This window comes from Lacerta agilis, chromosome 1 (genome assembly GCF_009819535.1).
Source record: "Lacerta agilis isolate rLacAgi1 chromosome 1, rLacAgi1.pri, whole genome shotgun sequence".
NCBI classification, from domain to species: domain Eukaryota; kingdom Metazoa; phylum Chordata; class Lepidosauria; order Squamata; family Lacertidae; genus Lacerta; species Lacerta agilis.
The window spans coordinates 125,502,766-125,516,888 of NC_046312.1; the positions used below are offsets into that span (position 1 = coordinate 125,502,766).

The 14,123-nt window shown below is 46.5% G+C and overlaps 1 protein-coding gene across 1 annotated transcript; it reads left to right on the forward strand.

The window, feature by feature from the left end:
• The first annotated feature begins 3,002 nt into the window (after positions 1–3,002).
• LOC117061364 (small nuclear ribonucleoprotein E-like) lies at positions 3,003–3,444 on the forward strand. The gene has a single exon (XM_033174124.1). The coding sequence runs from the start codon at positions 3,003–3,005 to the stop codon at positions 3,282–3,284; it is 282 nt and encodes a 93-aa protein (XP_033030015.1). The 3' UTR covers positions 3,285–3,444.
• The last annotated feature ends 10,679 nt before the right edge of the window (positions 3,445–14,123 follow it).

Genomic DNA, 14,123 nt, shown 5'->3' on the forward strand with positions numbered 1-14,123 from the left:
AAACAGTCTCAGGGACCGTTAATTTGGGGGCTTCCTGGAGCGCTTTTCTTGGAGCGGAGGGAACTTAACTCCAGCTCCGTGATCCCGGACGGATCGTCTTTCTCTCCTCCTTCTGCGCGCAGCAGCACGGAGGGATCGGCAGGACGGCGGCATTCCCACACTGGACCAAAGGCCCCCCCCCAAGAAAAGGTCGACAACTCTGGGAAATGGGGGGCGCCGCCGGGGAGATATTTGCACCACGGCGCCGGATATGCTTAAGATGGCCCTGAAAACCGCCCTCATGTTTGAAAGCTGCTGCCCCTAGGGATTCTTCCACTTAAAGCAGGGTGGGGAACCTGTGGCCTCCCAGATGCTGCTGAACTCCAACCCCACCCCCCAGCCCCAGACAGCATGCTCAATGGTCGGCGATGGTAGGAGTTGTTGGTCCACCCCTGAGTTAGAATCTCTACATCATTTACCATGCGGCTGTGGCTGTCATTGAGATTAGGGTGACCCACACATAATGAGCAGCTTTCGCTTGTCGCAGCCCCCCCCCCCTTAGCTCCCCACGAAGAACTTGCCAGATGGAAGCATTTGCAGCCGCCTTGGCTTGGCAGCTAACAGCATTTGAATCGGCTCCTAAGCCTGACGCACAGTCCTCTGGCAACTAGCCACTTGGGCGTGTGGATTTCCTTTCCCTGGGTTGGACAAGACCTAATAAACTCTCCTTCCCAAATGACTATTTCCTGCACTGCCTGCTACAAATGCACCCCCTCGGTTGTTGGAATTTCAACCTCTGTTCCTGGTAGGGCTACTGTGCGTTTAACAGCTTTGTGGCTTGCAGGGATTCGAGTGGTAGAGATTTCCCCAGAATGGAGATATGGGGACAGGCTTCACCTCTTGAGCTTCTGTCTGGCATGCAAACAGGTAAAGAAAGGCACAGTAGGCCTGCTTTTTTGGGACCAGGTGGCGCGGTGGGTTAAACCAGAGAGCCTAGGGCTTGCTGATCAGAAGGTTGGCAGTTCGAATCCCTGCCACGGGGTGAGCTCCCGTTGCTCGGTCCCAGCTCCTGCCCACCTAGCAGTTCGAAAGCACGGCAAAGTACAAGTAGATAAATAGGTACCGCTCCGGCGAGAAGGTAAACGGAGTTTCTGTGCGCTGCTCTGATTCACCAGAAGCGGCTTTGTCATGCTGGCCACATGACCCGGAAGCTGTCTGCGGACAAACGCCGGCTCCCTCGGCCTATAGAGCGAGATGAGCGCCGCAACCCCAGAGTCGGACACGACTGGACCTGATGGTCAGGGGTCCCTTTACCTTTACCTTTATGTGTGTTAAACCTTAACCTGGTATCAATTTTCTCAGTCATTGGCAACTGAACCCTAATGTTCCTGCTGCTACCAGCACCTTTTCCTTCTTGTCATAGGATGATGGCGGATTGCGAAAGGGCAGGACATTTTGTCCACGCAGTCAGAGACCCCCAAAGAGGCCCCTCGAGTCGCCTAGAGTGTCCGTCGTCAGATCATATGCCACAGGTACTCCCAAGTTACTTATGGGATTCCACTGACTTTCTGAGGAAACCACAATCCACTGACAACCTCCCAGAAAACACCATCCTGGTTATTTTGAGTTTTGAGGCCTTTTGTCCCACCATTCCCCACAAAGGTGAACTATAGGCCACCCAGAATATCATCCCTGATTGTGCTGCCCGCATATTTAGCTGCCAAACTCCACCACTTCTTCTTGTTGTTGTTGTTCAGTCGTTCAGTCGTGTCTGATTCCTCGTGACCCCATGGACCAGAGCACGCCAGGCACGCCTATCCTTCACTGCCTCCCGTAGTTTGGCTAAACTCATGTTAGTAGCTTCGAGAACACTGTCCAACCATCTCATCCTGTCGTCCCCTTCTCCTTGTGCCCTCCATCTTTCCCAACATCAGTGTCTTTTCCAGGGAGTCTTCTCTTCTCATGAGGTGGCCAAAGTACTGGAGCCTTAACTTCAGGATCTGCCCTTCCAGTGAGCACTCAGGGCTGATTTCTTTAAGAATGGATAGGTTTGATCTTCTTGCAGTCCATGGGACTCTCAAGAGTCTCCTCCAGCACCATAATTCAAAAGCATCAATTCTTCGGCGATCAGCCTTCTTGATGGTCCAGCTCTCACTTCCGTACATTACTACTGGGAAAACCATAGCTTTAACTATATGGACCTTTGTCGGCAAGGTGATGTCTTTGCTTTTCAAGATGCTGTCTAGGTTTGTCATTGCTTTTCTCCCAAGAAGCAGGCGTCTTCTAATTTCGTGACTGCTGTTACCATCTGAGAACATGTACATCTTCAGATCAGGGCCATGACTCCATGGGAGGTGAACATCTTCACAGCCAGATCTCGTCCTGCCACACACTGTTCTGTGCTGCCCCAGAGTCAATAGGGGGGGCGTGGGGTACAGAAAGAGGAGAGAGGGGAACCCTTGTTGCACCAGCTGGAGCCCCTGCACTGGCTTCTGCTAGCAGTACCCATAAGTTGAATCTCACCCTACAAGTGTTAATTAGTTCACCAATGCCAGAATGTCTGCATTATCAACACAACCCTATCTTAGGGTTGCCATCCGGACACAAACGTTGTTGAACTTTTTTTTTTTTTTTGGCAAAGTTGTCGAGCTCAAAAAAGAAAACTTTGACCTATTTTTAAGGAAATTCGCCAAAATCTATTGCAATTCATCCGGACTTTCCCGAACATTTCAGCAATTCCCACCCGGACACTGTTTCCGATGACCGAATCCTGACTACGTCCCGGAAATTCCGGACGTACGGCAACCCTGCGCTATTTGTGCCTTTCTGCCTTTCGTTTCCTTCCTTCCCAATCCCCGCTCCGCGCCCCTTGTAACTCAGGCTAACACTTCACGCACCTTATAAAGTTCACACAAAAAGCTCATGCCGAAAGCGAGGAGGGAGAGGAGTTGACCGTTGGCTGCCCCGTCCCGCCTAAGTAGGGCTCATTCTGTCAAGGGTCTTTCCCAGACCAGCTGCCGGCCATGGCGTACCGCAGGCAAGGCCAGAAGCTGCAGAAAGTGATGGTGCTGCAGCCCATCAACCTCATCTTCAGATACCTACAGAATAGGTCCAGAATTCAGGTGTGGCTGTATGAACAGGTGAACATGAGGCTAGAAGGCTGTGTTATTGGATTTGATGAATATATGAACTTGGTTCTGGATGATGCTGAGGAGATTCACTCAAAGACAAAATCAAGAAAACAGCTGGGTCGAATCATGTTAAAAGGAGACAATATTGCTCTTCTACCGAGTGTTTCTAACTAGAAATAGCTATTGGGTCTGTTTTGCTTATTATTCTAATCTTTAAACCTATAGAAGAAAATATGCAGTGGTTTAATGGTATCACTCCCAATTCTACCATTGGTGTTTAAAGAGTGAAGAATGAAGCCAGTTACGTAATTTGTGCTCGCATAGTTTTCAATAACTTTTCTACATTGGTGTTGAATTGTAGTTCTTTATAAATAAAACTTTTTGTTAGTACAAAAAAAAAAAAGCTCACTCCGTAACAAGTCAGCAGTCTTTGCAGTGCCAACAGACTGCTGGGGGCTAACGCAGCTACCCTTCCGGAAACCAGTCGTGACAGTCGAGCGAGACCATTTTGATCTACCTGCAGTGGCAGGGACCCTCCAAGATCTTGAGAGGGGAGGCCCCTGCCTCCTGAGAGCCGTCTAACTGGAAGCAAAGCCGGGCCGTTCTGTATGCGGTGCATGCCTGCACTCTGCCCCTGAACCATGGCCCCTCCCCAAGACGAGCTAATAGGATGGTTAATGTATTATATTGAAGACCGACTGCATACTAAAGCTTTCCTAACCCTCAGAGGTGTTTAAATTGGGGCCTGAATCGAGCTCTTTCCTCTAAACGTAATTTGAAAGCGCAACCTCCTGATTCCCCTTAGGCTGGGAGAAGCGAAGCGTTTCATCTTCGTTTCCCTTTCAAGCTGATTCATGAAACATTTCTGCGTTGGGGTGGCTGGGCTTCCCAGGCATAGGGTAGCGATAGTGATTAGCTTTCAATCCACGGCTAAGTGGCCACTCGGCCAGTTGCCCACCAAGAGGCTCCGTAGCAGGAGCTGCTCAACCCACTTCGGCAGGAGAGGGAGGAAGAGAGGCTGCGTTTTTCATTCCTGGTGTTATGTACTGAGTTGAATAGGATCCAAAATGCAGCAGTCTGATTGGTCCTAGAACAATAGGATCCAGAATGCAGCAGTCTGATTGGTCTGCAGGAGCCACCCAATCGAGCTCCAGGTGGAAGTGAACCCGCAACCCGATTGGCATATAGGCAGGGGCATAGCAAGGGGGGCGGGGGTGGTCCGCCCCATGTTCCATAATGGAGGGGGTGACAAATTATCAAGGAACAATTTTTTGGGGGGGTCGAATTTTTTTGGGGGAAATTTGTTTTTGATTATTATTTTTTTGAAAATGCCTGCTCCGAAGGTCTTATCTTACTATACTAGGGATTATATAGCTATATGTGAAATTTCATGCATATCGGTTAGTATCTTGACCCTCCTCCACCAAAATAGCTGTTCACTTGGCTGTTTTCCTACGTCATGAAGGGTGAAATTTCAGTTCAGAGAACAATTACTGTTCCCAACCCTAACCCTGTGGAAAGCCATCTAATTAGACCTTAATTTGATTTTGAGATGTTTTTAGAAGGCAATTTAATTATTGTTTGATTTTATACCAATGTTATGTATCTGATGTTAGCCACCCTGAGCCCGACTTCGGCCGGGGAGGGTGGGATATAAAAAAAGTTTTTTTTATTATACTTTACTATATATATATAATTTACTTGTTATTATTCCTTTGTAAGAAAATATGAAATAACTTAAAACCATTTTTGCGGGGGGGGATCAATGGGGGGGTTGACAAGAAATTTTCTGCACCGGGTACCACCTGACCTTCCCATGCCTTGGGGGGGGGGTTGACAAAAAAAATGCCCCCGGGTACCAATTTACCTTGCTACGCCCCTGCATACAGGAATTAGCCAATCACGTGGGGCCCATTGTGTAAACAGTGTATATAAAGCAGACGTTTTCCTCACTACTTTGAGCTGAATAAAGAGCATGGAATTCACCCTTGACTCCGAGTATATTTCACCTGGGGTGGCTGTTTTCACCAGCCATGCCCCAACTTGTGGCCTCAGGCGCCTTTGGAAAGGAAGAGCTGCCCAGATAACTGTAAGGGAGGTTTCTGACCTTCTGAGTTCATAGTATAAAAGTGTCACGGGGCTGGGGGAGAAAGTTCCAAACCCTCCAAGTGTGGGATTATGTTTTGTAGGTGCCCTTGCACCAGGTTATTTATGTTTATTTATGCTTGTTTGTGTTTACTTGGTAATATCCTTCCGCCTTGGAAGGAAGGGTAAAAAGGGGATCCGACGGGCAGTTCAATGCATGGATCCCTCCACGGGTAAAAAAGTCTCCAACTTTAAATAAGGTAACGGTCGTTAGTCTTCTTCCCACCTAAACTTAGCCCGGTAACAGGACTGTAATTGGTTGTTATGCTTGTTATGACGTTGGTTGATCTTCTAATAAATAGCGGCCGCTCCCTGTTTGTGGTGTGGAGAAAGCGCGAGGCAAGCCGAGTGAGAACATCGTTGCGTGGCAAGCACAGAGAGAAAGAGAAACTGAAACCAACCACGCAGGGTAGCGGCAGGCTTCTTCACCAGACTGCAGTCTCCGTTGTATTTATTTCATTTTCGTTTTTACTTCAAAGCCTTTTATTTGGCCGTCTAGTTTTTGGCCACCTTTTAGTTTAGTTCTTCTTATTTTCCGGAACATCTTGGAACTCACAGACGCTCGCAGAGAACTTCCGAGGCATCAACACTACGAACTCACAAGCTTAACCTTCAGATTCCAGCCAGCGGACCCTTTTTCACGGCGCGGTGGGAGCAGGGATCCAGGATTACCGGCCGTCCCATCCGCAGGCTAACCCCACATCCAAGTGTCCCTATTTTCCAAGCACAGTCCCAGATTCACAGAAGCTGTCCCGGTTTCTGATCTGATCCCAGAATGTCCCACTTTTCCTTAGGACGTTCCTATTTTCATCACAGAAATGTTGGAGTCATGCAACCCCTGAGCCAAGGAGATAAGGAACTTTACAACCTTTAGAAGACATCTGTATAGGGAAGTTGTTTAATGTTTTATTATGCTTTTATATATGTTGGAAGCCGCCCAGAGTGGCTGGGGCAACCCAGTCTGTTGGGCGGGGTTTAAATAATACAATTATAATGACGGTGATTATGGAATAGGGTGTCCCTATTTTCATCGGAGAAATTTTCCGAGGGTGTGGAGTTGCTAGTTAATACTGTCACTAGCTTTAGGGTTCCTTTGGGATATTAATTGGCCTGTTGGTAAGCTTCATGCTCACTTAATTTCCTTTTATATATTTTAAATGGCTTGTTAATTGTTGAACTGCAGTCATACTAAAATGCTAAACTGAATTACATAATATCACGGTTATTGTACTATTGCATTTTAGAGTGTCGTTTTTGGCAAACTGTTGTGAGCACCTATCTGCTGGAAATGTGGTATACTGTATAAGTGAGCTGGATTAGAGGAGCTCCCAAAATGATCTCTCTAGATCGGGTGGTGTGGGATTGCAGGGAGGGGAATAAGTATTAAAATGGTAAATGCGACTCAGTGTCCCTATTTTCCAGGGATGGTCCTGGATTTACAGAAGCCATTCCGGGTTCTGATTTGATCCCGGAATGTGATTTTCTTTTTTTGTATATAATTTTTATTAAATTTACTGTTTTACTGTTTAAGATTTTACATCCTTAAGATATCAGTGACTTGTGGTGCTGGAGTCCCATGGACTGCAAGAAGATCAAACTTATCCATCCTTAAAGAAATCAGCCCTGAGTGCTCACTAGAAGGACAGATCCTGAAGTTGAGGCTCCAGTACTTTGGCCACCTCATGAGAAGAGAAGACTCCCTAGAAAAGACCCTGATGTTGGGAAAGATGGAGGGCACAAGGAGAAGGGGACGACAGAGGATGAGATGTTTGGACAGTGTTCTCGAAGCGACTGGCATGAGTTTGGCCAAACTGTGAGAGGCAGTGACGGATAGGCGTGCCTGACGTGCTCTGGTCCATGGGGTCACGAAGAGTCGGACACAACTGAACGACTGAACAACAACAACAATTTTCATTGGAGGAAATGTTGGAGGGTATGTCAATGTAAACAAGCATAAGGTGATGCAGCTGTGGTGGAAATAAATAAATAATCCAGCATCCCATATGCACCAGTTCTGAACTGGGTGGTGGCTGACCAGGAAAGAGATACTGGAGTTGTGGTGGGTAGTGTGTGGCAACTGCGAAAAAGGCGCATTGAATGTGAGAAATCATTCAGAAAGGAACTGGAGGTGGGGGGGGAACCCTGCTGTTATACAAACCTGTGCTGAGACCAGCGTTGAAATGCTGTTTTCAGCTGAGATCATCGCAGCTCCAAAAAGGTTATTGCGGAGCTGGAAACGTTTCAGAAAAGAGCAACCGGAACAAATCATGGGACTAGAATTTCCCTGTGAGTCAAGGGACTTTTTAGTACAGAAAAATGATAAGTAAGGTGGGGGAAGGGGGCTAGAGATGAGTTTCTCTTTCTCTCTCTCTCGTTCCTTCCTCTAGAGCCCGGGGTCATCCAGAGAACCTGTATGTTCACCCAGTTTGGAAAGATGCAGAATAGGCACGTAGTTAAACCATGGAATTTGCTGCCGCAAGATTCGGTGACGGTAACCAACGTAGGAGACAACTGCTAGGGGCCGCGGTCCCTTTGCCTGCCCCCCAACAATATATTTGAGGGGGTCCCCAAGTTGATAGGCATTGCCATTCCAATGTTGTGAGTGTACCATGTCATGTGATCGATTATGCAGGGCGGGTTTACCTGGGCCCATCCCAATATTTTATTCAAGTTGGCAGTGGCACACCTGCTCACCAACTTGGATGACTTTAAAGGAGATTTGGACGTTAATCGTGGCCTCTTGACCATACTGCTAGCAGCGGTGAAGACCGGTGGCAGTAGGCATCTAAATGCCAGTTTCTGGGGCAGATGAAAAGAGGCAGCCTTCACGTTTTGCTTGCAAGCCCCCGAGAAGTATCTGCTCAGCTAGATACACCTATGCACCGTGGCTACGATTATTTTCCTCAGTTGTATTCAAAGGTTGTGATGGCACTTATTTGTCACTTTCTCTCTGACCGCAGATCGTGGCTCACGAGGCTGACCTTGGACATTATTATTATTATTATTATTATTATTATTATTATTATTATTATTTATTCAACTTATACACTGCCCTATACACAGAGGTCTCAGGGCAGTTCACAACAAGACCACAACATATAAAATCAAACCGAAAGCAATAACCCAATAACCCAATAACACCCCCTCTCAAAAATCCACATTCTAAAAGGTTATTGGATGCCAATAAGATCAACCAAAGGCCTGGTTAAAAAGGAACATTTTTTCCTGGCGCCTAAAGGTGTATAATGAAGGCACCAGGCGAACTTCCCTGGGTAGAGCATTCCACAGATGGGGAGCCACTGCAAAGAAGGCCCCGTTCTCGTGTTGCCACCCTCCGGACCTCTCTCTCTCTCTTTATAAATATTTTTATTGAACAAATTTAACAAAACAAATTATCAATCAATATAACCCATTACACCCCCCTTTATTCCCTCCCACCCCTCCCTCTCCCACCCTCAGCTCCCCTCTCTGGTTTGCTTACACATATTATTCTCTGCATGTTGTGCATTTGTACATATCATTACTTTATCTATCATATGTTCTACTAATAAAATTTGTAGATGTTTATTCAAAACCTGACAAGGAGTCCAGGTCCTTTTGTTGTCTTTTTAAATAGTTTGTAAAAAGTTCCCATTCTTCCTTGAAGTCACGGTTGTCCTTCTCATGTAACTTATATGTTAACTTTGCCCTGTCCACATAACTCATCAGTTTTTCTTGCCATTGTTCTTTTGTTGGGATTTCCTCATTCTTCCATCCTTGCCCCCCCCCCCCCGGACATATCTGCAAACATTCAAAACCGCTGAAGGAGCAGCCTCAGTAAGGAACTGAAGTTGATACGCCCCTGCCCTGCAGAATAATATTTGGGCTACCTCATATTCCATGCCTCGGTGACTTGGGGGCCTGTACCTTTTGATATCCACCAAAAAAAAATAATAATTATCTGATGAAAACCAGGTATTTTGCAGAAAGCTCTTTTAGTGTGTTATGACCCCATTCAACACTTAACAAATACGGAATGAGTGCACAGTCCAAACTAAACTGTGGGTCCAGTTCACACAGAGACACACATGGACTGAGACACAACTATTTTCAGAAAGCGCACACATACCATTTCAAGATCCGAATGTGACAATTCCCCCCTTGGCTTGCAGAGCACTATGGATTTGGAGGTTAGTATTTCAACACTGGAGGAGGACCCAGGTGGCGCTGTGGGTTAAACCACAGAGTCTAGGGCTTGCCGATCAGAAGGTCGGCGGTTTGAATCCCTGCCACGGGGTGAGCTCCCGTTGCTCGGTCCCAGCTCCTGCCCACCTAGCAGTTCGAAAGCACGTCAAAGTGCAAGTAGATAAATAGGGACCGCTCCAGCGGGAAGGTAAACGGCATTTCCGTGCGCTGCTCTGGTTCACCAGAAGCGGCTTTGTCATGCTGGCCACATGACCCGGAAGCTATCTGTGGACAACACCGGCTCCCTCGGCCTATAGAGCGAGATGAGCGCCACAACCCCAGAGTCGGACACGACTGGACCTGGTGGTCAGGGGTCCCTTTACCTTTACTTCAACACTGATTTGGCCAACTTTGGTATGGCATCCCACAGGAGTTAACTAATTTGGTTTGTTCAGAAGCGTACACCAGACCTCCCGTTAGCGTACTGTAAAGCAAGCACATTTGTAACGTATTTTAGTGTATGTGAGTGTGCGATGACCCTTTCTGTTTTCAAGCATAAATATCTATAGCTTCTTCAGTGTTTTCTTGAATTTGAACAGCTCCCTCTGGGGACCCATTGCTTTTCTCCCCCTCTTTTCACACTTAGTTTGTGACATTGTGTTTAATGCTGAGAAATTGCCTCCAAACAAGATGGATCAAGAAATCCTTAAATGTATTATCTGAGTAACTGTGAAAGTGAAGATGTCACTTAGCATCCTGCCTTCCCCCAGAGATAACAAGCAACCCTCCTTTTAGGGGTGGCATTTCAGATCAAGGAATTATTCTTTTTTTCCCCCTGCAATGCTTAGGAAGTGCCGCAATGGCACTTACTGGTGGAACAAGCTGAGAGCCTTGTGCCTTGAAACTGGGGAAAATGTTTCACAGCCTCTTCTATAATAGCATGAACGGAGTTAATTTCTACTAATGGCCATGCATTATATGAGTGTGGTAGGATGGAAATATATTCCAAAACGTGTGCAAATATTGGGGAGATGAGAGGTCGCAAATGAAAACGTAGCAAAATTGGAACGAGGTTGGGGGGGGTGGAGAGAGAGATGAAGAGAAGGTCGTTGAAATATATGTAGATTTTATTGCCAGGGCCCATCAAATGGAGAGTCAAAACACTGCAAATCACACTTTTTAAAAAAGCAGGGGTGGGGGGGATGGAGGAGAAGAAAGATGGGGGGAGTTGGGAGGGGGGGGAGAATCACTTCTGGCCCGATAATTTATTTGCTGTTTCAGACAGGAGGGAGATGAAATATGCCTCTGATAATTTGGTTTAGGGATCTGTTGTTTTTTTTATGGCAGTGTTTATAACAGGGTGGCTGCTGGCAGAAAAATAAATATAGAATAAAATACCGCACAGACATTCTGGCACTTAGTTCTCTGCCCCTGAAATGAGGAGGGTGGCCTCGAAATGCAGCGAGGAGCACAGCTAAATCAAAGGCAGCCGGTTCCTTCTAAGAACAGTAGCAGGAACTGCTGCAGAAAATGAAAGGCTATTTATAAAAGTGAATATGGTGCGTGGTGTTGTTGTTGTTGTTGTTTTTTAAAAAAGAATCTTTACAGATATTGGCTTTGTTTCTGTGCCTGTACTGCTTTGTGCTTGCATTTTGGTATTCCCTACGTTCAGGGGCATGGAGCACAAACAGTTTAGGTATCCATTCATTCAACCACCTGATAGGTCTTCACTCAACCACACAGCTTCCTCTCTCCCAGATCATTCCCAGGGCCCATACTTTTCAAAAGGAGTTTTCTACAAAGGGAAGGGGGGGGTATTGGTTTGTTTTTGCCTTCCTTATTTTGAATTTTGAATTTTTCTGTTGTGAAACGCCTGGGATCTTTGGATGACGGTTGGTATACAAATTTAATTGTTGTTGTTGTTCAGTCGTTCAGTCGTGTCCGACTCTTCATGACCCCATGGACCAGAGCACGCCAGGCACGCCTATCCTTCACTGCCTCTTGCAGTTTGGCCAAACTCATGTTAGTAGCTTCGAGAACACTGTCCAACCATCTCATCCTCTGTCGTCCCCTTCTCCTTGTGCCCTCCATCTTTCCCAACATCAGGGTCTTTTCTAGGGAGTCTTCTCTTCTCATGAGGTGGCCAAAGTACTGGAGCCTCAACTTCAGGATCTGTCCTTCTAGTGAACATTCATGGCTCATTTCTTTAAGAATGGATAGGTTTGATCTTCTTGCAGTCCATGGGACTCTCAAGAGTCTCCTCCAGCACCATAATTCAAAAGCATCAATTCTTCGGTGATCAGCCGAATGGACGCCAGTCTGTAGTGCTGGTTTCTGCTTCTGTAGAACAGGCCAGGCCCCTTATCAAGTTACACTTCAATGTTGTGTTTGGCTGTCCTGGATTCTTACAAATACAACCTCAAAATATGAGTCCAGTGGATGTTTACATGGCCATTGACCACACTCAGTGGTTGAGAAGTTCCCTATTAATGCAGATGTTTAGCCTGGAAAAGAGGCGACTGAGAGGAGATATGGCAGCCATCTTCAAATACCTCGAATGCTGCCACATGGAAGAGGGAACAAGCTTGTTTTTTCCTGCTCTGGAGAGTAGGAACCAAAGCAATGACTACATGTTTCAAGAAAGGAGATTCCAACTAAACATCAGGAAGAACTTTCTGAGAGTAAGAGCTGTTTGACAGTGGAATGGACTCTTCTTAAGAGAGGTGGTGGACTCTCCTTCCTTGGAGGTTTCTAAGCAGAGGTTGGATGGCCATCTGTCATGGATGCTTTAGCTGAGATTCCTGCATTGCAGGAGGTTGGACGAGATGACCCTTGGGTCCCTTCCAACTCTATGATTCTGTGACATATTTTTAAAGGTTTCTAACGTAACATACAATCATAGATTACTTCCTTTTCCTTACATGTTTTCTTAACACATCACAAGGGCAGACACATGCCCACGTCCTGAGCAATGCTTCTCCTTTTTGACTGTGTAGCTGGAAGTCCCCTGTTGACGGGAACTCCGCGTGATGGGGCCCTCGCTCTGGTCAGTACTGACGGCAAGGCAGCCTGCAGGACATATATAGCAGAAAAGCAGGTTCCATAGGCTACTGGGCAATGCTTGCAATAAACCACTGAGCTTCTTGAGCTTGCCGATCAGATGGCCGGCAGCTCGAATCCGCACAACGGGATGAGCTCCCGTTGCTCTGTCCCAGCTCCTGCCAACCAAGCAGTTCAAAAGCATACCAGTGCAAGTAGATAAATAGGTACTGCTGCGGCGGCAAGGTATTTCCGTGCACTCTGGATTCTGTCACAGTGTCCCGTTGCGCCAGAAGCAGTATAGTCCTGCTGGCCACATGACCCGGAAAGCTTCTGTGGACAAATGCCGGCTCCCTTGGCCTGAAAGCGAGATGAGCGCCTCTCCCCATAGTCACCTTTGGCTGGACTTAACCATCCAGGGGTCATTTACCTTTTACCAATCAATTAGAAGTTGTTGTTTTTTAATTATGTCAAAGCGTTCATACAGTGTAGTTTGCTTCTTGTTCTAGTCAACAAGAATAAATAGCAGACATTCAAAGATTTGAGTGATTAATTTAGGTACCAGTTTGTAACACCCCCATTCTGCTTGTAGACAGTGTGGGGTAATGGTTAGAGTGCAGGACTGGGTGAGGGTTGCATTATAATCTGCACTCAGCCATGAAACATACTGGGTGACCATGAGCTCGTTCAGGTGCCAGGAACCTTTTCAGCCTCAAGTTCATGCTTGCTTCACCCAGTGCTTTTCTTCTAGGGGGACGCATACCCCTAAACGTTTTGTGAATCTTTCTACTTTTGTCCATTTACTGTATTTATTTCCCCCGATTTGAACTGTAAAATGGCTATTTTCTTGAGTCAAAATGAGAGTACCCCTAAACATTTTTTTAAGGGGGGAAAAAAGCATTGGCTACACCTGTATTGTACTCTCCTTTACTCTCAGGTAAGAGCCTCTGCTGCTATGTCTGGGGCAGGAGCCTGGACAACTTGCTTATTATGGTTTATCAGGAATGGACAGTGTGCTAGCTCACACTTTGCTCCTCCCTCGGCAGGAGGGCAAGAAGCAAACCACAAAACTGCAGTTCAGCTTGGCTTCATGTGACGTCAAAACCAGGGCCTCCGATTTGTTGCTCCTTAACGCGCCAGAACAAAAGTGTAACTTAAGGCCAGCGTGCAATCCTGGCTTTGTAGGGAACACCAATTTGTTTATTTATTTAACAACATTTATACAGTGCTTGATTGGGGGGGAAAAATCTCAAAGCGGTTTACCAAAAAACCAACAACAACAACACCATGCTACTGAGTTTGGCTGTCATGGGGAGCCAAGCTTAACTGTGGTTTTCCAGTTTGTTTGTCCCACTTGTGCCAGAGGAGAATTGGGCATTGTGGCTAATACACACACAGGTGTATCTTCCTATATACATATAAATATAAGGCTGTCGCCACGTAGGCCCCATTGGAGGATTTCGATTACCACACCAAAATCCTGGATTTGCATGAAGAAAAACCCAAGGGGCCATGAAAGGCTTACCTAATAACTGCATGGGGTGGAATGGGGAAGCTTCGCGAGCTAATGTGTGTGTGCATGGGGGGGGGTATTATTAATTGAATTTATATATTGCCCTATACCCAGAGGTCTCAGGACGGTTCACATAGCAGCAGGGTTGGTGA